Genomic DNA, 24,798 nt, shown 5'->3' with positions numbered 1-24,798 from the left:
ACAGAGAGGACTTTGATTTTACCCCACTGGCTAACCACAAGTCACACAAGTAATTCCCTTAGACACTCCCGTTTCCCCAGTATCACCACCAGTGCCACTTGTTATGGGGATGGTTAAGAAAAAAAAAAAAAAAAAGGTTCTCCCGATCCCAAAGGACCAAGCCCCAGATCCAGGTCAATATACAAATCAGATCTTACCCACAAACCACACTGTTGCCAATCCTTTAGAATCTAAAATCTAAAGGTTTATTCATAAAAAGAAAAAGATATAGATGAGAGCTAGAATTGGTTAAATGGACTCAATTACTTACAGTAATGGCAAAGTTCTTGGTTTCAGGCTTGTAGCAGTGATAGAATACATTGCAGGTTCAAATCAAGTCTCTGGAGTACATCCACAGCTGGGATGGGTCATTCAGTCCTTTGTTTAGATCTTCAGTTTGTAGCAAAGTCCTTCCAGAAATAAGAAGCTGGATTGAAGACAAGATGGAGGAGTCTTCCAGGTCTTTTATATCCTCTGCCCTGTGGAAGATCACAGCAGCAAGATGGAGCCTGGAGTTACATGGGCAAGTCACATGTCCATGCATGACTCAGTTCTTTACAGGTGGCAGCCACTGCCCACCATGAACGTCCCCAGGAAGACTTCTTATGTGGATTGGAGCCTTCAAAGGTCTATTGTCAGTTAAGTGTTTCTTGATTGGGCACTTAACTTGCAAGTTCCTTTCTCAAGAAGCTGACCAAATGCTTTACTAAGACTACTTAGAACCAAAATACATTGATATACAACGTACATAGCCAATATTCATAACTTCAGCTACAAAAATGATACACACAGATAGCATAATCATAATTAGCAAATCATAACCTTTCCATAGACACCTTACATGACAAAATACATCGGAAGGACAGAACAGGTCATGCTGGTGGGGGAGTGGCACTATATATGAAAGAAAGTATAGAATCAAATGAAGTTAAAATCTTAAATGAACAAAGCTGGACCACAGAATATATCTATTCTATATATAGAATAGCAGTAGGGATATATTACCAACCAGGATGGTGATAGTGAAAATGCTCAGGAAGATTAGAGAGGCTATTAAAATAAAAGAATCAATAATAATAATAATAATAATGGGGGATTTCAACTATCCCCATATTGACTGGGTACATGTCACTTCAGGACGGGATGCAGAGAAAGTTTCTTCACACCTTAAATTACTGCTTCTTGGAGCAGCTAGTCCTGGAACCTACAAGAGGAGAGGCAATTCTTGATTTAGTCGTAAGTGGAGCACAGGATCTGGTCCAAGAGGTGAATATAGCTAGACCGCTTGATAACAGCGATCATAATAATTAAATTTAAAATACCTGTGGCAGGAAAACCACCACAGCAGCCCAACACTGTAGCATTTAATTGCAGAAAGGGGAACTACACAAAAATGAGGAGGCTAGTTAAACAGAAATTAAAAAGGGAAGTGCCAGAAGTGAAATCCCTGCCAGCTGCACGGAAACTTTTTAAAGACACCATAATAGAGGCTCAACTTAGATGTACACCCCAAATTAAAAAACATAGTAAGAGAACCAAAAAAGTGCCATGATGGCTAAACAACAAAGTAAAAGAATCAGTGAAAGGCAAAAAGGCATCCTTTAAAAAGTGGAAGTTAAATCCTAGCGAGGAAAATAGAAAGGAGCATAAATTCTGGCAAATGAAGTATAAAATATAATTAGGAAGGTCAAAAAAGACTTTGAAGAACAGCTAGCCAAAGACTCAAAAAGTAATAGGAAAAAAAAATTTAAGTATATCAGAAGCAGGAAGACTGCTAAACAACCAGTGGGTCCACTGGATGATCACAATGCTAAAGGTTCACTCAAGTCCCCCACCGAAGAAGAAAAATGGATACACATGAAAGCAGGCAGCCACTCTCTCCCTGTAAGAGGACAGCACAGCTCCTTTTCTAGAGGATTCCTCAAGCCAGCACAGTGGAAGCAGCACTGGAACATGGAGGCACTTCTTAGTGTTCTAGAAGTAGGTCTAATTACACTTCAGGATGGAACTGATTGGTTCAGTACTGGAAATGCCAAACAAGGGTTCAACCTCTCTTCTGGTCAGATACAAATGCACCCCAACAATGACCATATATTTATTAGTCTATGGGAAAAATCAGCATTCTCACTCCAGCTCCTAGGACAGGGACCCACAGTGCAACTGCCAGTACCACACCTCCCTCAGCAGAAACCATGGAGTGAAAGGGCCATGGGGAATCAGGCTCCACTCATTTCTAGGGCTCCTCCAGGTCAGGGAGGAGGTACATGGGTTAGGCAGTGCAAGCAAGTTTGTACCACTGCTGCCAAGTTGATCAAAAGAAGACTTTACTCTCCAGGGCTGTGAAGCCAGCACTAGATTACAATACAAGTTGGTGCTTGAAGAAGTCAGCTCTTGCTGTGCTCCTTCCCCAGCACTCTGGGCTGTTTGTGAAGAAGCAAGAGACAGTTCAAATCATAGCCAAAGATTTTATAAAAACAGGAAAAGTTTTGGTTTTACAGAAAGAGAAGACTTCAGCTTATATTAGGGCACATCATAAGCAGGAACTGCAGGATCTGGCAGCATTTCACCCCTCCTCCCCACATACCCCAAGAGAACATTCAAGGGTCATGAGCAGGGATCCCAGAAATCCATTTGCCAGGGAAAAAAATACATACTGTGTTTTTATAGAGAATCTTTGTTTTTTTCCTCAATGTAAAATTAACTAAATTTTACTGAAAGTACCAGTAGCACTTTTTCAATGTGCACAACCTCCCGCTCTTGTGGTTGATTTTTGAACGTGCTTTAAATACACATAGCTAAACACACTCCAATAAATGCTTGCGGTGTATAGAGGTTACTCAATGCCAAATAGGGTGTTGCATTTTAATGCATCTCAAATTTCACTTCAGCCTCCACACATGAGTAATTAAAGTTATAAAAAGATGCTAAAAACTTTAAAAGTCATCCCAAAGACCATGTCACTGAGTTTGGTAAGGACAAATTTAATGTTGATGGTAACCTGCTGTTCTGTACTGTATGCAGCAAGGCTGTAGGTGAAGTTTGAAGGCAGACAATCACAAAACACATGGAAAGAGCTAAACTGACTGAAAAGAAATGAAAGGCTGAAACAGCAGGGCCCTTGACAACAGTAAAGAAACAATGCACTGTGACTGGATCATTCCAGTGTTTTACAACTGTAAATATATCAATAAAACATTGTGTTCAACTGATACCTATATATTTTGTGGCTAGGGAAAAGAACGTTAAGTGTTTCATTTTAAAAATCCATGCCCCCTCCCCCCCCCATTATGGTTTTTTATTGGATAATTTTTTTGTTTTTTTAAATCAGAGAAAACTAGGATCCCTGGTCATGAGATACATTCCTAGCACAGATACACACATGGCAACAGAGGCAGGAAGACCAATGTCTTATCCCGTTTCAATTTCCTAAACCAAAGAATAAAACTTCTCCACTACAACGAGCAACCGTGTAAAGATCTGTGCTGAACCACAGAGCAGTGGCTGAATTGAGGGACAAGGCAAACCTGACTTTCTCCAGCATTCTCTCTCACACAGAGTCCTGCAATAGCAGAGGTCAGCAGGTCTTCAGCCATGACACTCATTGGCTTTGTCATCTAAGTGACTTTACCATTATATTCTTGGACAGAACGAAGCCCCAGTAATCCCCAGGGAAGGATGTTGCTATACCCCTTTCCCTGCTTTCTACCCCTGCTCCAACACACACCCTTCCTTATCACGGTCAGTCCCTTCATCCATTTCCTAGAAGGGGCCTGCTTTGGTCATAGCTCATCCCGGGCTGTACTGTCAAGAGGTGATTGGAGCACATCTGAGTTCTTGGCCTCCTTGCTGAGCTCCTGCTGTTCTTTCATTTTCTGGGATTTGGCACGGTCCCAGTCAGTTTTTACTCTCTCATTATTCCAAACCACAGAGGTCTCAGTGTCGCTGATGTAGCCATCATCACCAGTGTAATGTGTTGGGTAAACCAGCAGTGGTTCCACTGAAAAGGCCAGCAAATTCCGGTTTTCAAAATGTTCCATGTATTCAGAGCTGTTCAGAAAAGGAAAAAAAAAGTGGTGGTGGTGGGGAAAGGTGTCATGTCTTCTGCATTTACCCTACAATCCATCTTCAGCCTCCCGCACCAGTGCATTAATCCCTCCATCTACCCTGCTTCACTCCAGACACTCCTCATCCTCCCACTGCACACTGTGGCATTCAAACCACACATCAACTTACTTAATCTTCTAACCCACAATCCTTCCAGCCCGCTCCCAAGAGGGGGACATTCATCTTCCAGAAGTGTTTGTCTTTCCCTAAAAGAACAGCAGCTGTGGAAAAACATGGCAGCTCCAACAATTCCTAAGAAATGAGTGTTTTAGAGCCCTCTCCAACCCCCACCCAAGTAGCTCCAACCAGATCTCAGCCTCCTGGGGCATAACCAGGCTACAAAAGCCAGAAGCCATCTTGTTACTACTGTCATGTGGGAATGAGCCTAGGATAGTCAGGAAAAATACTGCTTGAACCAGGCAGTGTTGAGCAAGATGGTCTGAAGGTGTGATGTCAGCTCTCACTGACAGGGCTGGGTGGCCCATTTGATCCTCAGTAAAGTGGCAGATTTTAGAAGCTGTATCACGGAGCAGACTGGACTGCAAGTCCCTTCACAGAAATTCCAGTACGGTGATCAAGTCAGTCAACAGTAAAGGGCTACAGCAGGCTCGTGCCCTTGCTGTGCAGGAACCCCAGTGGCCTCCTTGGATTAGAATTAGAACCAGCCAAAGTTTTTGGCATTTAACAAATGGCTTTTTTGTCAAAACAGAAAATTCTGCAGGAAGTGTCTGATTTCACCCACGTTTCTCAGGTATTCATTAAAAAACCCCATGGGTGCTGAAGACAAACATTTCTGGTTGTTCAATAAAAATATCAAAAAGCTTTAAGAAAAATTAAGAAAAAATATAGGTATGTCAATCACAGTTAACTCACATGATTAACTCAAAAAAATTAATCACAATTAATTGCACTTGTTCTATAATACCAGTTGAAATTTATTAATTTTTTTAATCGCATGACAGCCCTAGAAAAATGTTTTCATTCAAATTTTTCATAGGAACGGTGATGTGTCATTCCATATTCTTATTAAATTATGCTTATGATACAAATATGACATAACTGAGATACACTTTATGTCAGATGGCTCATGTGAGATATCATTAGAGGTTATGATTTATTGAATGCAATTATCCAATCTGTATGCCTGTATCATTTCTGTATCTGAAGTTAGGAATATTGACTATGTATCCGTATTTCAACCATGCTACTTTGGGTGACACTCACTGCTAACAGTTCAGATACAACAATGGAAAAGCCAGACAGGGCAGATGGCCCATCAGCAAGGGCAATAAGCTGTGAAAAACTTGGCCTTCCTGTGGATGTTCCATACTGCCATTGACTCATGGACGCTGTGATCCTACAGAGTCAGGGGGTCTTGCCGCCGATACTAAACATTACCTGGGACGACTTGTAATTTTTCACTGTAAGGGAAGGGGGTGCCAAGTTTGGGAAAAAAGGATTCCTGCCTTATGTAAATCCTATTTAAGGGTGGGGAGGAAGGCAAACAAGACTCCTCCCCCTTCATGGCCTGTCTGCCCAAGAAGAAAGACTGCAAAATGTAAGGCAAGGTGGGAGTCCAGACTGAGACAGGGGTCTAGTCTGAAAAGAACTATAACTGGAACTCTGAACCACAGAAGCTTTGCAAACTGCCCGCAACAATATCTAGGGTGAGAAATACTATTTGTAACCAATTTCTTAGTGAAACTAGCTTAGTTTGCGTATTTGATTTCGTTTGCTTATTCTACTTTGTTTTGTTTGTTACCCCTTTTAACACTTAAAATCTGCCTTTTATAGTTAATAAAATTTGTTTATTATTAAACCCAGATTCTGTAATTTCTAACGGGATGGGGACGGGGAGAAGTGTGCACATCTCTCTCCACATTGAGGGATGGGGCAAATTTCATAATATATCTTTAGGTCTGCACTCCAAGGGAGGTTGACATCTGAGTACTGGAGCAAGTCTCTTAAGCTCATCTTCCTAGAGCTGATCTGCAGCTGTGTGTGAGTGACACCGACAGACACGCAGTTTTAAGTTCCTGGCTCAGCAAGACAGGCTAAAGGGGGCCCATGCTGGCAGAACAGGTAGACTCAGTGGTTTCTAGGCACATCAGGTGGCTTCCCAAGGGGTCCAACCCATCACAGGAACAATAACCATTTCCTCAATCAGCTCTAGTTAGAATCTCTCATAACAAGTTCTCATGCTGCTTCCAGGGACAAGCAGGAAAGCTCTGCAGTACCCTCACACCCACTCCATATGCTACTACTGGGATAGGTGAGGCTTCACTGCCAAGTTCAGAACACAGGGGTTATTCCCTGTTCAGCTACAGCAGCTGACTACAGACTCCATCTCCGACCACCGCTGAAGCAGCAGCAAAGAGTTTTTTCAAAGCTCTGCCTGCAACAGGCTTCTCACTTCAGAATACAATGCTTCAGGATCCCTTCCCCCTCGCACCCACCCTTCCTATAGGCTGATACACCCTTCTTTCCACAGCACTAGGCCCCAGAGGATGCAGTCCAGACTCACACAGGGTGTTTGTCAAACATGACAGGAAGAAATTCATCCACCGGTAACATCTTGGAGAGTGGCTCAGCCGCCAGCAGCTTCTGGGCACCCTGCAGTGAAATCACATAGGCTAGAGTCCAGTAGGAATAATCTGCCTCCACCAGGTTCCGCACGTGAGGCACAGACTTCTCTGGATGCTCCACCTGCATTCGCTTCCTCCCAATGTAACTGGGGGAGACAGACAGCAGCACAAGATTATCTTTTAGAAAGAGACTCACATTCTAGCTCAGGGGTCTCAAACTTCATTGCACTGCGACCCCCTTCTGACAACAAAAATTACTACAGGACCCCAGGAGGGGGACAAAGCCTGAACCCATCTAAGCCCCACCACGGGAGGGGAGGGAAGGGGGCAAAGCCAAAGCCTCACTACCCCAGGCTGGGGGGGCCAAAGTCCAAGGGCTTCAGCCCCAGGCAGGGGGCCTGTAATCTTAGCCCTGCCACCCATGGCTGAAGCCCTCGGGCTTGGGGCCTGGGCCCCAGCAAGTCTAAGACAGCCCTGGAGACCCGATTAAAATGGGGTCCCGACCCACAGATTGAGAACTGCTGCAAGCAGCAGTTAGGGTGGAATTCTCTGGTCAGCTTTATGCAGGAGGTCAGATCAGATGATCTAATAGCAGTGGCCTTAAAAAAAAAAAAAAAAAAAAAAAAGAAAAGAAAATCTATGAAATCCCCATGCCTGGAATCAGTCAACATAGGTGGAGAGCAGAGGTGGCAGGTATCCTTGTAGCATAGGGCAGCAACTTCTGGCATAAAACAAACCCACTGTTTGGTTAACATGGTACATGGTCCTCTCTGATGTTGTGTTTGTGCATGGTAGAGAAATCTTGTGTAGTCATTAGTGGGTGAGCCTATGCTCTGAACAGAGTGCAGCTCAGCCTTCTCACCAGCACCCAGGCTCTACCAGAATTGTTCCATTGGAGCTGTTGGTAACAGGGAAATCAATGACCCCTCTGTTCCCAGTCTGCCAAGTCATCAAAGTATCACTCTCTCCTTATTCAAATCCCTTTCAAAAAGCCACTTCTTCCTAATGCCTACAAAAAGCAAGTTTTTAATAATCAACGGGTAGGTTCTCGCTCTTTTAGACTGCAAGCTCTTTGGGGCAGGATTTATGTATTGTATAACACAGTGCGTACTGCCAGAGATAAACAGATAATTAAAGACAAGTGCCCAGGGAAGCTGAGTAGAACATCAGTATAATGTTCTGATCTTCTGCACTTACATCAAGTCCCAGTCCAGACCCTCTTCTTCGAGGTCATACATCAGATTCATTAGCCGTCGTTTAAAGAATATTTCAAACCGCAGGTCATCCTCAAACACGACTGATTTCTCCAGCCCTCTCTCCACAATCTAGCAGAACAGAAGCCAAGTCAGAGAACCTGAAATGCCTGCCCCTCCTTCGCACCACCCCCCGTGACATGTAATTTATCTCCCCTTCTTTCACAGCACTGGTATCTATTTTAGTGCTGAGGAATTAGCTCTCTTTTGCCCCCCAACCTCTTCCATGTGTATTCCCTTTTACCACCTCTAGGGCACATCAAGGCATCAAGAGGAAGGTTCAGATTGTCAGTTATTTTTAGTAAAAGTCACAGACAGGTTGTAGGCAACAAACAAAAATTCACGGAAGCCCGTGGCCTGTCTGACTTTCACTAAAAATAATGGGACGAGGCCTGACGAGGGGATGACTGAAGCCTGAGCACTGGGGTGGGGGAAGAAGAGATGAGAGTCTGAACCCCGCTGCAGGGCCTCCTGCCACTCATGGTGGCTGAAGAGGAAAACGTCATGGAGGTCTCTGAAAGTCACGGAATCCGTGACCTCCATGACATAATCTTACCCTTAATCATGAGATCTGCAAGACTGCTCCCAACCTGATGTGTATAAATATACCCATTGTGGCTCACACAGTAACCCAAAAAACTAGAGGAGGGCACCACCCTGCTACCTACACACTCCTCTCACCCAACTGAACAGCATCAGCATGTGAATTCCTGCTCAATGCAGGGGTTATGCAAATCTCTGGATGGTCCTGAGCATAAATCCCCACCACCTCCCACAAGACTGTACGTCCCTGCTTATCTTTTGTGCAACTGAAAACCCCCTGCCAAGAGCAGTGGGAATGCTGGAAATGGTAGAACCATGGCAGGAGCACAAACTGAAAAGGTTCTTGTTTGGCCATCACACCCACACTGAACAAGTGTTCTGAAGGGGTCAGAAGCACCAAGATTCCTGGAGCTCTCCTGAGAATGCAGACTCTCTCACCTCCTTCCAGATCTTGTAGTGACTGAGGAAGCAGCCCAGCTCCCCTTTGGTGAGTGGACGGCCGTGGTATGGATCCTTATATCCTGGCAGCATCTGAATCCCCATGGCTTCCACCTCACTGCTGTTCATGGCTCTGCAAACAAGCACAATGTGGTTAATGCCTCCGTCAGCACAGAGCAGCAGCTGGCTTTGGAGTCTCTGCTAATGCTCATAAATGCAGCTTCTCTCCCCAAGAAATCTCCAGGCCACTTTATTTTAAGACTCTCTCTTTGCAGAAAAGATGAGAAACAGAACAGAAAATGCTAGGATTACTCATTCTCACAGTCATTTTAGAAAGAATGCAGGTAGTTTAGGTCAATACAACAGCTGTTCTGGCAACAGCTCAAGGCACTAGACAGCCATTGTCTTGTTTCCTCACCCTGAGGGAGCTTGTGTCCACATGCAGGGAAGGCATTATTAGAGGAACTATACAGGCTATTCACTCAGCAGCCTCTTTGTCCATTGACAGGGTGGGATGAAGGGAGACAAAGCCTTACAATCCACAAGGGGCTTCTGACAGCAGAGAACTTTGGGTGTCAGTGCTTCCCAGTCACTTCATAGAGAGTCTAGCTCCTCCTTCTTCCCTCCACCAAGCAATGGAGTTGCCCTACTTCCCTGCATCTCCAAGAGACAACATCAGCTCCTCCCAATAAGTCCACCCTCCAGGAACCCTCATTGGAATATTCCAGTTCCTTATTATCAGGTGCTGGACTGGGCACATGCGTGTTCTCTGGATGCACTCACTTTCCATCCACAGCCTCAATGATTTTGCAGTCGATCTGCTGCTCGTACAGCGTCCGCAGCATTCGCTCTCGTCGATCTGCCCTGCGCTTTAAGTTAATCATGAAAACCTGAGGAAATAAAATCCATGGCCATGATTGTGCAGGGAGGTCCCTACCACACCCAGGGAGGCAAGAACTCAAGTGCAACCTTGCTGCATCTTGCACTGAACACAAGGGAAGAGATACCCTGTGCTTTATTAAGACCTAGCAATGAAGCTCAGGCATTAGAGAGTCTGAAGTGACCACAGGAGGAAGCTCAGCTTGTGCAAACTAAACACTATTCTTCATCTCAGTAACGTGCCTGTATGGAGCAAAGTCCTGACTCACCTCATCAAAGCTCATCTTGTCAGGGACCTTGGGCAGGACGGACAGGTATTGTGAAGGTTCCACCGGAGGGTTCTTCACTAAGGGAAAACCGAGAAATGGAACGTAAATGGGTTTCTGTAAGACATTATCTTCCAGGCATAAGGCCAAGGGAACCCTCTTAGCCCCCACAACTCCAAATGGGGCACAGCTACTGCCCCACTAGGAACAGCCCTCCAAACAAACCACCACAGAGTAACCAGGTACAAACAATCCACTGAGGCGTGAGAAAGAAAAGGATCCTCTAATTTTCTGTTCCACGACTGATCTCCTATATCCCTTCTCGCTGCTAGCCTTTGGTCAGTGCCCCACAAGTGCCTGACATGGATGTTTACGCTTATTAGTCCTGTTGACTGACGTGTTGCGCTCTCGTTTATTATTTACTTCAGGTTTTTGCTCTTGTTGGGAGGAGATTCTCCAGCCTCAAGGAGTGAGCAAAGAGTACTCAACAAATTAATTAGAGAACGTTTGCAGGCAGATCTGAACAGGAAACCACTGTCTAGAGCTGCATTTACAGAAATATTCTGCCTCTAAAGACAAGGAGAATGCAAGCTTGTGCAGCTGAAGCCATGCTCTGTGTGCAGCCAATAAAAAAAAAAAAAATCAAAGGAATAAACCTCTGGCATCAAACTCTCAGATACATAAAACTATTTTAAAACAGTTAGTATTATCCTATGATCTGGGCTCTCCCTCTTGCATTACTCAAATTTACAGAGATGTGTTTTTAAATGGCTAGGAATCAGTCCCCATCCCTTTAAGTGTTGATAGGGAATGGTCAGTAAAGGAATCTCTGTGCAGCCAGGACCAATATAGAGAGATACTGTGAACCGTACCTAGGAATATACCCAGGGGAGAAAACATGGAGTCTAACACACTCCCTATACCATACACACCAGAATTCAGACCACCACACACACACACACACACAGAGCAGAGTGGCTGGGCACTGCCATACAGGCCTTGCAGACACCAGAGGCCAAGAGGGGGAAAAACTGAAAGAGGCCTGTGTGGCAAACTGCAGTCACAGGAGACGAGGGGCCCTAAAGGTTAGTGGAAAAAGCAACATAGTCAAATCAGGAAGAAACGCTCTCTGTTTTTAAGTGGTACAAACAGCAACCACAGGAGCTGAACAATTTACCCAGATGTCAACAGGCAAGACACCATGCTGCTCCCTCACTACCTGCAGCTCCAAGCATGGCCAAGGGAACTGTGGAATCATTTGAGGTAGAGCTTCCATAGAAACTACCATTCTAGCCATTCTGCTTTAACAATTCCTCAATACATTTTCCTCCTTCCATCCAACCACCAGCTTTGAGGAAGCTGTGGCTGAATCCCCAGGACAGAGACAGGTCCCAAATTCAGAATGTCAGAAGTAAGAGGGAAGAAGGAAAACTCTCTAAGCAATTCCCAGTCCAAGCCTATGAATGTTCTGTTTCTGTTGGCATCCAGCACTTACCCATAATCTCCAGCTGCACGTGCATGAAGCTTTCCACCTCATCCCGCATGGTGCTGTGGGCTCTCAGTGGCACCGGCAGGAAGCCATAAACCTCTTTGTTGCATACAAACATCTGGACCTCTGAAGTTAATATACAGAGAAGATGCTAGTAGGACACTGCTCGAAACCCACTCAGTGGCAAACCCAGCCCACATCATGGAACTGCATAAGGCACCCATGTCCCTGGCTTTCATAAGTCAGCCCAATAAGACCTCACATGGTCTGCATGAGACAACTGCATTAGAGGGGCATATTGTGCAGTGGCCTGTACTCTAAGCTGTCCAAAATAACAAAAATGCCAACCCAGTCCATTATATACAATTGTTTACATAAGTACAAGAGAATGACACTCACTGGATTGTTAAACTGAAAGAGCTGTGCTAAAGTCACAGGGTGGCTTGAGTTAGGAAAGGAAATGTTTGCAGTTGAAATCACTTAAATGGGGTTTTCTTGGTTACTGTATCATGGAATGATGTCTCCTTTCCTTTTTGAACATTGCTTCTTCACTATGTCACTAAAAAGGTCAGGGGGACAGGGGAGCAAGCTTCTCCATCCTGGTTGCAGCTCCCCTACCATTTCCTGGAACCCTGGGATCCGCCATGACACCATTGGGCCTTTGTCATCTTGATCCTGAAAGATGATGTGACCAGGCCAGGCCAGAGAAAGGGAACCAAATGACATCATCCCCTCCATCGGCTTTGCCTAAACCTTGAATGTCTGAGATGTGAGCATTGGGTTCCAGCTATCGTTCCTCCCTCATGTCATTTTCCTTCCTTGCCTTATTTCTTCTGTTTCTAACTTCTCTTTTTGCCTTTGGCCTAATAAGAGTCTGGCTTTAGCTGGCCAAGACAACTCCACATTTGCACACTGGTATGACAGGAGAAGCAACTAAACGCAATTCTTTAAACAGACCAACACTGGTAAAAGTTTGCCATGTCTCAGAGTAGCTGATAAGATCATTTACTGGTCCTATAGTTTCCCAGCAGCAAGGTTGCAAGCCAAAAACAAAACCCTCACAAAACCTAGCAGAGACAGATGCTGTATTTTCTATCTTTTCTACTCTTCTCTTTCCATTTGTGTGCATTTATCTTGTTTGGTATTAAAGGAAACAGGACTTTCAACAGCAGCAGCTGCTCCAGACCATCTAAACTAACTTTCCTCTCTTCTCCCTCATCTCCCGACAAGAGGGCAGCTAATACCATCTAAAAAACTATAAAGCAAGTGTTCCCCCCCCCATAAAATACTCTATACAACTAAAAGGAATAAGGAAAGCTATTAAAATGAAAGCCTGTGTTAATGCAGTACATTTCAAATCCTTCAATTGTTTTTAATTCTTTTTCTGACTTTAAATGGTTAAAAAGATTTTATAATGGTGAGCATTACAACAATAGGAGTCATAGCAATTACTTGATATGAGACGCCAAACCATGCCTAACTGAACTATTGAGCACTGCAACAGTAAACAAGGATTTTGTTTATATCTTATCCCTTGTTGGGCCCAAGGCATCCCCTTACCAACACAGCAGACAACCTAATCCCCCTTCGGAAAAGGATGGCTGCAGGCTCCTCATCTCTCAATCCAGAGCAGTGCTACAAACCCAGCCTATGCTAGCAAGAAGTGCATAAGCAGCAATATCCATTAACTCACCTGCCTGCTTGCAGGCAAATGCAAACACAATGATGTCATCAAAAGACCAAGTGTAATCTCGGTGTGGTGGGTAGAAGGCAAGGTCCTGGGAGGCCTCTTTCCGCAGGTCAATCAGGAAAGTGGAGTGCACCATGGGGACAGCAAAGCAGCCACGGCGATCTCGTTTTCGAATGGGAATGTAGGCAGGAGTGCGTTTGTAATAACCCTAAAAAGGGAAAAAGGAGCCTCTTGCAGGAGCCTTTATGAGGGGGGCAGCTGGGAGCTGCTCATGCACACAATGGATCCTGTATGCAAAGTCCTACTGTACACAGGGACTGGAGGAGGAACGTATGTCAGAACCCCAGGCCTCCTCCTACCTGCGAGGTCATTCCACACCAGAAGTTAGAATAGGCAGCACGAGAGTCCAACATGGGTGCCACTACAGTCTTGTTCTCTGCCATCAGCAGGCCCAGGGTGTCTGGGTTTGTCAGGAGATTATCTGCATCCACAAACTGCAAACAGCAAAGAGAGACAACAAGTACAGTCAATTCCAATGCAGCTAGTCCGGTCCCTGCGTCAGCCTGGTGTGCTCCACCCTGAGCCATTCCTATGTAAACCCTGTGAATGCTTTCTAACTGCTCCCAAAGACACTCTCAGAATGTCCACTGACCCTAGGAGCTCCACACTAACTAGATATTATTGCTTTCGTTTTGATAAACACAGGTATTTCTGTTCCTCATTCTCAGTGCTGACAGGCAGGATCCATCAGCCAAGCCTGGAAACACATGGACTGCTGAGCCACAAAATATCCCATGCCAGCACATCAGTATAACACAGGCAGTATTTGAGTCCAAATGGATTTCTATTACCTAAAGCCCAGTCACAAAATTCTCTTAAAGGCAGCTGCTATTCCAAATAGAGAAAAAGAGACCCCTCTCAGAAGAAGTGCACCCTCAAGGGAGAGGTTCCTTAAATTCAACTACAGTCCTTCCTGTTTGGACGTGAGAAACACAAAGATAGGTTTCAGAGTAACAGCCGTGTTAGTCTGTATTCGCAAAAAGAAAAGGAGTACTTGTGGCACCTTAGAGACTAACCAATTTATTAGAGCATAAGCTTTCGTGAGCTACAGCTCACTTCCTCAGATGCATATCGTGGAAACTGCAGCAGGCTTTATATATACACAGAGAATATGAAACAATACCTCCTCCCACCCCGCTGTCCTGCTGGTAATAGCTTATCTAAAGTGATCATCAGGTTGATGATCACTTTAGATAAGCTATTACCAGCAGGACAGCGGGGTGGGAGGAGGTATTGTTTCATATTCTCTGTGTATATATAAAGCCTGCTGCAGTTTCCACGATATGCATCTGAGGAAGTGAGCTGTAGCTCACGAAAGCTTATGCTCTAATAAATTGGTTAGTCTCTAAGGTGCCACAAGTACTCCTTTTCTTTTTACAAAGATAGGTGTGACAGACATTTATATGTACATTAACTACATTCATACCTAAGCCAGTTAGATCATAAAGCTACTAAAGAAGGCTACAGCCTCCAAGCCCTCCTGGTTTGGAGCAACATCTTCACAACAGCAATATTTTAAAGATGCTTCCACTTCTCCAAGCAGGCAGGAAAATACTCATTTTCATGCCACTGTCACCAGCATAGTTACTGCATGACACTGCATTGATAGCAATTCATTGGTCAAAGAGAGGCACCAGCAGAGCCCAGCTTCATGCATCTGAGGGACACAGAGTGCTTGCAGGGATCCAGTCAAGGACATCATATGGATTATTCCCACCCACTAGGTTATCACCATATATTGGTCGCTGCCAAAAGCGGAACACCGAAGTACGTAGATAATGGGCCATGGACTGCCTGGATGCAGTCTGGCTATTCCTGTGCTGATGTAGCTCTGGTGTGCAGGGCCAGGCTAGTGTAATCAGCAGCATTAGCCCAGGTGAGAGGCAAACAGAAACCTGCACAACTGATCTTGGATTTGGTTTGAAAATGGAAAATGACTGGACATAAACATAGCATCTGCCACCACAGTACCAAAGGCAGGGAGATTTTCTTACCAAGATGTAGTCAGCCCACATGTCCCTGGCAGATTTCAAGGCTGCTTGTCTGAGCTTCATCACGTGCTCATAGCGAGAATTTGACCAGTGCTTCAGGCCTTCCTCATCCAGATAGGACCTGCCAGGGATTAGTCTTTGTTAAAGTCCCAGCTGGGTTTATCCCTCCTTACTGCTTTTCCCAAAAGTTACATGATGTGAATATGTAGCTGGAATGAACTCAGCACAAGTGTCAAATCTGAGAGGTGAAAGGCAAGCTAGTTGCAAAAGCCGCCCAGCCCTCCCCTTTAGCCACACCACAATCCAAGAGGTCAGTAATGTCATGGAGGCCCCGAGACTCTACAGAAAAAGGAAGGCATTTGATAGACAGACATGTCTTGTTGGTCTCTATGGACTCAATTAAACCCTTGGGCTAACAGAATACCCTCTATATGTTGTGGAGACCATTGATGCAGCAGAGTCAATTGCTCTGACACACCAGTTTATGAGCATCTCTGAACAATCTTGTCTACAACTGCAGCCAATCCAATCCTGCCACAAACAGTGACTTCTATCAGAACCCTGACCTGCTCTCCAGCACACTGCTCCCAAGTGACAAGCATGCTGAATGGTCTAAAACAAGGAAGATCAGATAAGGCAGAATTTAATGCTGTCTCCTTGGTGTCTGCAGATTTTGAAAGGGAAACAGATTTTTTTTTTCTTATACATTCAAAAAATGAGAATATTGAAGAATTTACATGGGATTCTCGATAGCACTTGGAGACCAGCTCTGTTCAGTAATTTGCAGGTAGGTCTGCAAGGCTGTATGACCTGGGTGAGCTTCTGACTGTATGACCTGGGTGAGCAGCTTGACTTTCCTATCTGGAGCAAACACTGCAGCAATCATCCTCCCATCCCTGGCACCCCCTCCCACCATTTGAGTGCATGTCTGTGAGGTCAAGGGAGGTCATTGATGGGAAGGAAGCCAGTGCTTAGAATGGAGCCAGTGCACTTGCTGGGGGGAAAAGGGGTTCAGTCATTCACCCATCCTCACTTTGAGAGTTCAGCAGGGCTAAGATGAAACTTAACAAAATCACATGCCCCAGAGAAACAAGGATCATCAATAAACCCTATCTGCTCTCTGGCCCTGGGACAGTCTTTTACAATGAATGCCTACCCCTCCCACAGAGGTTAACTCCACCTTTAACCTTTTAATTTACCCTTTTACTGAGGAAATCAATAAACCTGAGCAGCTGTCTCTCTTCCCACTGAATGCAGATTCATTGGCAGGCAAGTTTAGCCAGGTGCTGGTAACAGTCTCTGAGGCAGGGTCTCACCTGGGCTCCTCCATCGGCCTCCACTCCACATAGTGATACAAGGTCTGAACATTTATCAGCCATTCTCGTAGCACAGCCGTTGTGTTGTCAGTGTTGTGGTCTGTTGCCACCCTGAAAAACACCCAACAGTGACACACTGCTAAGTAGGGACATGAACCCTCCTGGCGCTTTCCCCCATGCCCTGCAGGGGAAGCTGGAGCAATGCTCTTGGTTAAGGCTACGATTCAATTGTGAGTATTTTTAGTAAAAGTAATGGACAGATCACGGGGGAGAGGAGAAAATCACAGTCCCATGACCTGCGGGCACTATGGGGGCAAAGCTGGGAACCCGCCACTGCCAGTGAGGGGATAAGGAGCCCCATGGGGGGAGAGGCAGGGAGGACACCGGCGGAGAGGGGGGGAAGCCCTGCAGGGCATCGCTCTGGCTGCTACCCAGGGGGTGAGGGCATGGAGTCCCGGGAGGCCCACTGCTGCTCCGGTCACCGCCAGGGATGAGGGAGCCCTGGGGCCAGACACATTGGCAGCTACTCAGGCGGTCCCTGGGGCCAGCTGCCAAGGGCCACCAGAGCAGTGGCCAGTGCCGCTGGCTGTAAGACTGCCCAACTGCCTGACTGCAGAACTGCTATAGCAGTGGCCAGTGAGGCTGACCCAGGCTGCCTGAACATCTGGCTCCGGGGCCAGCTGCATGGGTGGCCCTGGGGTCAGCAACACTGGCCACTGCAGAAGTCATGGAATCTGTGACTTCCATGACAGACATGGAGCCCTACTCTTGGTCCATGCTGCCTCCCGTCACACCCTGCAGGAGAGTCTGAGGTAAATCCCACCATCTCATATAGTTTTGCATCTGCAAAGCTGCTCATTTCCCCTCTAGGTTCCACTCAGCCCACAGGAGACACCCATGTTCCCAGAATTCTGGGCTCTCCATTCTAACCCTGCTCCTCCTCATACCCTATTGAATCAGGAGCCTCTTGTCCTCTCTCATCCTCTCTAGTGCAAGGTTTTGCTCTAATGTAAGAAAACCAGGCAATCAGCATCCCAGACACCCTATTCTAACCCAGTCTCGTTGAGAATGGATCCCCAACACAAGAGGCACAGTTGTCTTTAACCATAGTAGCAAACAGGGGTGGGAGGTGGGCATACCTTCACTCTCCACTTTCTAAGCATACAATTCACCCACCAGGGAAAAGGGGCTCACTGAGCCCTGGGACCACTCCTTCAGCCACCATGAGGTGGCAGGAAAAGTTCTCTTCCTCAGTCTATACTTAACTCAAAGTGGTAGAGAGTCTGCAGTAATGCCTTTCGTTCCTGCTGCTGTAACGCAAGCTCCAGTGGGAATTTCAAAGCAGGTACTAAATCCCTTGGGTAAGATACCTTCCCTGTTGACAACACTACCCACCCAGCTCATCCATGTAACAGCCACATTATTTCTCTAGTCGCACAGAGTGCTGGCTACATGCACTTGAAGCTGTTAAAGCCCAGACACTTGGGGCAAGTTGGCAAGTATTTCATTTGGGCCAAGGTGGCTTTAAAGTGCTAATCAGCAACCTAGAAAAGGTAACAGGACTCTCCCATCCAACAATACCCAGATTGGCCCAGGGTCTCACTAGAATCCTGTCTGTTCTCAAGAAAGGCCCCAGGCCCACAGCGTGGGACTGCAGGGAGCAGGCAAAGGGAATTGTCTGAATCTCACCAACCCCCAGAGCCACTAAATGGCCCGCAGTGCGGCAGTGGGAGAAAATCACAGGCGGGTCCCGAGCCCCATCAGCTCCTTCCGGGGCCAGGGAAGGGAACAAATATGTGTGGAGAGAAGCCAAGATCCTAAGTACCTGGGTGGGGAGGGAGAAAGTCCTGCGGTGGCAGGGTGGGTCCTGGTAATGTGTGTGAGAGATTCCCAGAGATAGGAGTCCTGCGAGGGCTGGGCAGGGATGCCCGGGGCAGATACCAGGGGGGATGCCCGGGGTTGAGGGGGATGGGCAGATACCAGGGAGGATGCCATGGGGACAAGATGCCCTGGGGCAGATGCCGGGGGGCAGGGGAGAGAGGGGAATGCCCTAGGCAGGTGCCGGGGGCAGATGCTGTGGGGGGGATGCCTGGGGATGGATACTGGGGAGGATGCTTGGGGTAGGGGGGATGGGCAGGTCTCGGGGGCAGATGCTGGGGCAGGGGGGAGATGCGCGGGCATGGATACTGAGTAGGATGCCCAGGGGTAGGGAGGGCTGGCCAGGTCCTGGGGGCGGAAGCTAGGCAGGTCCCGGGGGCGATGCCTGGGGGTGGGGGGCTCAGCGGGGATGCCAAGGGACAGATACCAGGAGGGATGCCTGAGGGTGAGGGGCTGGGCGGGTCCCGGGGGCGGATACCAGGAGGGATGCCCGGGGGTGGGGGGGCTAGGCGGGTCCTGGGGACGATGCCCAGGGGCGTGGGGCAGATACCAGGGGGGCAGGTCCCAAGGGCGATGCCCGGGGATAGGTGGACTGAGTGGAACCCGGGTCGATGCCCGAGGGCGGGAGGACCAGGCAGGGATGCCAAGCGACAGATACGGGGGGGTGATGGCAGGGAGTATGGGGGCGATGCCCAGGGGCAAAAGGACTAGGCAGGGATGCCAAGGGGCGGACACGAGGGGGGGCGATGCCTGGGGGTGGGAGGTCCCGGGGGCGAAGCCTGGGGGTGGGGAGAACTAGGCAGGGATTCCAAGGGGCAGATACGGGGGGGCGATGCCTGGGAACGGGGGGGGGGGGGGGGGAACTAGGCAGGGATGCCAAGGGGCAGATATGGGGGCAGGGATACCTGGGGACGGACTAGGCAGGGATGCCAAGGGAGATACCAGGTGGTGGGGGTCCTGTGGTTAGCAGGGCTGGGCAGGTCCTGGGGACAGGAGAACTAGGCAGGGATGCCAAGGGGCAGATACGGGGGGGGGGGGAGCGATGCCCGGGGGTAGCGGGGCTAGGCGGGTCCTGGGGGTGGGGAGACTAGGCAGGGATGCCAAGGGGCAGATACGGGGGGGCGGGGATCCCGGGGGTAGCAGGGCTGGGCGGGTCCCGGGGGTGGGGGGGACTAGGCAGGAATGCCAAGGGGCAGATACGGGGGGCGGGGGAGGATGCCCAGGGGGGTGGGGAGTCGCGGGGGAAGGGGGGGGACTAGGCAGGGATGCCAAGGGGCAGATACGGGGGGGGGGACGATGCCCGGGGGGCGGGGAGTCCCGGGTGGGGGGGACTAGGCAGGGATGCCAAGGGAGATACGGGGGGGCGATGCCCGGGGGCGGGTAGGGGACTAGGCAGGGATACCAAGGGGCAGATACGGGGGGGGGGACGATGCCCAGGGGGCGGGGAGTCCCGGGGGGGACTAGGCAGGGATGCCAAGGGAGATATAGGGGGGCGATGCCTGGGGGGCGGGTAGGGGACTAGGCAGGGATGCCAAGGGGCAGATACGGGGGGGCGATGGGTCCCGGGGGGGACTAGACAGGGATGCCAAGGGAGATACGGGGGGGTGATGGGTCCCGGGGGGCGGGTAGGGGACTAGGCAGGGATGCCAAGGGAGATACGGGGGGGCGATGCCCGGGGGGCGGGTAGGGGATTAGGCAGGGATGCCAAGGGGCAGATACGGGGGGGCGATGCCCGGGGGGGGACTAGGCAGGGATGCCAAGGGAGATACGGGGGGGGGCGATGGGTCCCGGGGGGGGGGGACTAGGCAGGGATGCCAAGGGAGATACGGGGGGGCGACGCCCGGGGGGGGACTAGGCAGGGATGCCAAGGGGCAGATACGGGGGGGCGGGGGTCCCGGGGGCGGGGGGGGATTAGGCAGGGATGCCAAGGGGCAGATACGGGGGGGGAGATGGGTCCCGGGGGGGGGATTAGGCAGCGATGCCAAGGGGCAGATACGGGGGGGCGGGGGTCCCGGGGGCGGGGGGGACTAGGCAGGGATGCCAAGGGAGATACGGGGGGGCGATGGGTCCCGGGGGCGGGGGGGGGACTAGGCAGGGATGCCAAGGGGCAGATACGGGGGGGCGGGGGTCCCGGGGGGGGACTAGGCAGGGATGCCAAGGGAGATACGGGGGGGCGGGGGTCCCGGGGGCAGGGGTGGGGACTAGGCAGGGATGCCAAGGGAGATACGGGGGGGCGATGCCCGGGGGGGGACTAGGCAGGGATGCCAAGGGGCAGATACGGGGGGGCGATGGGTCCCGGGGGCGGTGGGGGGGGACTAGGCAGGGATGCCAAGGGAGATACGGGGGGGCGAAAGGTCCCGGGGGCGGGGGGGGGACTAGGCAGGGATGCCAAGGGGCAGATACAGGGGGGGATGATGCCCAGTGGGCGGGGAGTCCCGGGGGGGGACTAGGCAGGGATGCCAAGGGAGATACAGGGGGGCGATGCCCGGGGGGGGGACTAGGCAGGGATGCCAAGGGGCAGATACGGGGGGGCGATGGGTCCCGGGGGGGGACTAGGCAGGGATGCCAAGGGAGATACGGGGGGGTGACGGGTCCCGGGCGGGGGACTAGGCAGGGATGCCAAGGGGCAGATACGGGGGGGCGATGGGTCCCGGGGGCGGGGGGGGGGGGACTAGGCAGGGATGCCAAGGGGCAGATACGGGGGGGCGATGGGTCCCGGGGGCGGGGGGGGGGGACTAGGCAGGGATGCCAAGGGGCAGATACGGGGGGGCGATGGGTCCCGGGGGCGGGGGGGGGGGACTAGGCAGGGATGCCAAGGGGCAGACACGGGGGGGCGATGGGTCCCGGGGGCGGGGGGGGGACTAGGCAGGGATGCCAAGGGGCAGACACGGGGGGGCGATGGGTCCCGGGGGCGGGGGGGGGGACTAGGCAGGGATGCCAAGGGGCAGACACGCGGGGGCGGGGGTCCCGGGGGGGGACTAGGCAGGGATGCCAAGGGAGATACGGGGGGGCGATGGGTCCCGGGGGCGGGGGGGACTAGGCAGGGATGCCAAGGGGCAGATACGGGGGGGCGGGGGTCCCGGGGGCGGGGGGGGGACTAGGCAGGGATGCCAAGGGGCAGATACGGGGGGGCGGGGGGGGACTAGGCAGGGATGCCAAGGGGCAGACACGGGGGGGCGGGGGGGGACTAGGCAGGGATGCCAAGGGGCAGATACGGGTCCCGGGGGTCCCGGGGGGGGACTAGGCAGGGATGCCAAGGGAGATACGGGGGGGCGGGGGTCCCGGGGGCGGGGGGGGGATTAGGCAGGGATGCCAAGGGGCAGATACGGGGGGCGGGGGTCCCGGGGGGGGACTAGGCAGAGATGCCAAGGGAGATACGGGGGGGCGATGGGTCCCGGGGGGGGACTAGGCAGGGATGCCAAGGGGCAGATACGGGGGGGCGGGGGTCCCGGGGGGGGACTAGGCAGGGATCCCAAGGGGCAGATACGGGGGGGCGGGGGTCCCGGGGGGGGACTAGGCAGGGATGCCAAGGGGCAGATACGGGGGGGCGGGGGTCCCGGGGGCGGGGGGGGGACTAGGCAGGGATGCCAAGGGGCAGATACGGGGGGCGGGGGTCCCAGGGGCGGGGGTCCCGGGGGGGACTAGGCAGGGATGCCAAGGGAGATACGGGGGGCGGGGGTCCCGGGGTGGGACTAGGCAGGGATGCCAAGGGAGATACGGGGGCGCGGGGGTCCCGGGGTGGGGACTAGGCAGGGATGCCAAGGGGCAGATACGGGGGGGCGGGGGTCCCGGGGGCAGGGGGGGGACTAGGCAGGGATGCCAAGGGGCAGATACGGGGGGGCGGGGGGGGGGACTAGGCAGGGATGCCAAGGGAGATACGGGGGGGCGATGGGTCCCGGGGGCGGGGGGGGGACTAGGCAGGGATGCCAAGGGGCAGATACGGGGGGGCGGGGGTCCCGGGGGGGGACTAGGCAGGGATGCCAAGGGGCAGATACGGGGGGGCGGGGGTCCCGGGGGGGGACTAGGCAGGGATGCCAAGGGGCAGATACGGGGGGGCGGGGGTCCCGGGGGCGGGGGGGGACTAGGCAGGGATGCCAAGGGGCAGATACGGGGCGCGGGGGTCCCGGGGGGGGACTAGGCAGGGATGCCAAGGGGCAGATACGGGGGGGGCGATGGGTCCCGGGGGGGGACTAGGCAGGGATGCCAAGGGGCAGATACGGGGGGGCGGGGGTCCCGGGGGGGGACTAGGCAGGGATGCCAAGGGGCAGATACGGGGGGGCGGGGGTCCCGGGGGCGGGGGGGGGGGGACTAGGCAGGGATGCCAAGGGGCAGATACGGGGGGGCGGGGGTCCCGGGGGGGGACTAGGCAGGGATGCCAAGGGGCAGATACGGGGGGGCGGGGGTCCCGGGGGGGGACTAGGCAGGGATGCCAAGGGGCAGATACGGGGGGGCGGGGGTCCCGGGGGGGGACTAGGCAGGGATGCCAAGGGGCAGATACGGGGGGGCGGGGGGGGGACTAGGCAGGGATGCCAAGGGAGATACGGGGCGCGGGGGTCCCGGGGGCGGGGGGGGGGACTAGGCAGGGATGCCAAGGGGCAGATACGGGGGGGCGGGGGTCCCGGGGGGGGACTAGGCAGGGATGCCAAGGGAGATACGGGGCGCGGGGGTCCCGGGGCTGGGCGGGTCCCGGGGGCGGCTCTCACCACAGCGCCGTTCGCTTCTTCGGGTGCCGCAGCCGCTCCAGGGTCCCCAGCACCGGCGGCAGCGCGTGCGCCGCGTTCCGGGCGAGCAGCGCGATCAGCACCCGGGGCGCCTGCAGCGGCGACTCCGGGCTCCACCGCTCCTCGGGGAAATAGGCGCCGCCCGGGGCCGCCAGCAGCAGCAGCAGCAGCAGCCGCCGCCAGAGCCCGGCGGCCGGGGCCATGGTGGGTCCGGACGACCTACACAGCTGCCCTCCGACAGGAAATGGAAATTAAAGGCAAAGGGAAGATGAGCCCGGTACTCGCCACAGTCTCCCCCTAGGGGCACCTCCCCTTTAACAAGCATTCTTACACGCCGACAGGAAAGGGTCCGAGGACGGACGGACACCCCCTCGCCTTTCCCGGCGGCTGGAGAGAGCCCACACGTAGCACCTTAAAGGGATGGGGCCAGGCTCCGCCCCACGTGAGCCACGTGCCGCTTCCGTGCAGCGCGCGCGGGCTGGCGGGTGGGGCACGAGCCCCCGCCCCGGCCGCTGCTCGGGGGCCGCTCCCAGCCCGGCGCGGTGCCGCGCCCCGGACGGCGCGCACGTGGCTGCCGCTGGGCGAGCCGCGCTCCCGCCCCGGCCCCGGCCCCGGCCCCGGCGTTTCTCTCCCGCGGTTCTCCATCGTGGGTCACGGATCCCGTGGAACGGGGGCCCCTGATCCCGCGTGAGACTGGCCGGTTCGGTTCCCTCCCTCCGCAGCTTCTGGCAGCAGCTGCCCGCAGGCAGGAGCCTGGGCTAGATGGAGGTTCGGCCTGACCCAGGCTCGCTCTTATGCCTAGTAAGGAATCCATAGGCCAAAAAACATTTCCTGGATCCTTCTTTGTTCTCCGTGTTGTTACAGACCTGCTGGTGGACAGGTATTTTGAAATTACCTAAGTAATTGAAACTGGCATGATTATATTATTTGGCAAAAAAATGTGGAATTTTAAAATAGCGTGCAGAATTTAATTTTGGCACAGCATTCCCCCAGGGGTACACAGTGAGAATAAAGCTTATCTGTGCAGGAGACAGATTTCTGGAGGTCCCAGCCAAGAGTGTAGAACAGGGGCTCTCAAACAGTGGGTCGGGACCCCTTAGGGCATCACGAGGTTATTACATGGGGGAGTCACGCGCTGTCAACCTCCACCCCAAATCCCACTTTGCCTCTAGCATTTATAATGGTGTTAAATATATAAAAAGGTGTTTTTAATTTGTAAGGGGGGAGGGTCGCACTCAGAGGCTTGCTCGGTGAAAGGGGTCAAAAAAAGTTTGAGAACCACTGCTGTAGAATTAACTCCCCCACAAACAAGGACCATCACAAACGGAGTACCTTCTCCAATGGCAAAGACCGTTTCTTTGTCCCTGCCTTCTCTGAGAGAATACAACCACCCAGGTGGTGCTTTGTTTAATTTAGATGGAATAAATGCACCAGAGATGTTAACATAACCCAGACAGTGTACAACATTAAACATGCTTAAATAGGTCCAGAACTTGGAAATACAGTCATCAGCCTACTTAGTACTATGGCAAAAACACCATTAAAA

At 51.9% G+C, this 24,798-nt stretch overlaps 1 protein-coding gene across 2 annotated transcripts in view; it reads right to left on the bottom strand.

Annotated features, from left to right (window-relative positions):
* The window catches only part of COLGALT1 (collagen beta(1-O)galactosyltransferase 1), a 28,647-nt gene extending 5,106 nt beyond the window's left edge, over positions 1-23,541 (bottom strand). Inside the window, exons 1-12 of one of the 2 annotated variants that reach the window (XR_014709070.1) lie at positions 23,235-23,541; positions 16,654-16,764; positions 15,341-15,458; positions 13,646-13,780; positions 13,290-13,494; positions 11,603-11,722; positions 10,111-10,187; positions 9,746-9,852; positions 8,963-9,095; positions 7,926-8,053; positions 6,668-6,874; positions 311-4,086 (exon numbers count right to left, since the gene is read on the bottom strand). Coding sequence is in view for 1 of the 2 variants with exons in the window: in XM_084609867.1 (XP_084465993.1) it covers positions 3,819-4,086; positions 6,668-6,874; positions 7,926-8,053; positions 8,963-9,095; positions 9,746-9,852; positions 10,111-10,187; positions 11,603-11,722; positions 13,290-13,494; positions 13,646-13,780; positions 15,341-15,458; positions 16,654-16,764; positions 23,235-23,455 (1,830 nt within the window). In the remaining variant the exon portion in view is untranslated. Of the gene's footprint in view, positions 1-222; positions 4,087-6,667; positions 6,875-7,925; positions 8,054-8,962; positions 9,096-9,745; positions 9,853-10,110; positions 10,188-11,602; positions 11,723-13,289; positions 13,495-13,645; positions 13,781-15,340; positions 15,459-16,653; positions 16,765-23,234 lie in introns of those variants that run through there. The other variant, XM_084609867.1, reaches the window with a different exon arrangement.
* Between the last annotated feature and the right edge of the window lie 1,257 nt (positions 23,542-24,798).

This window comes from Lepidochelys olivacea (genome assembly GCF_965140295.1).
Source record: "Lepidochelys olivacea isolate rLepOli2 genome assembly, chromosome: 20".
NCBI classification, from domain to species: domain Eukaryota; kingdom Metazoa; phylum Chordata; order Testudines; family Cheloniidae; genus Lepidochelys; species Lepidochelys olivacea.
The sequence above is the reverse complement of the archived record's forward strand: the minus strand, read 5'-3'. Positions and strand labels throughout refer to the sequence as shown.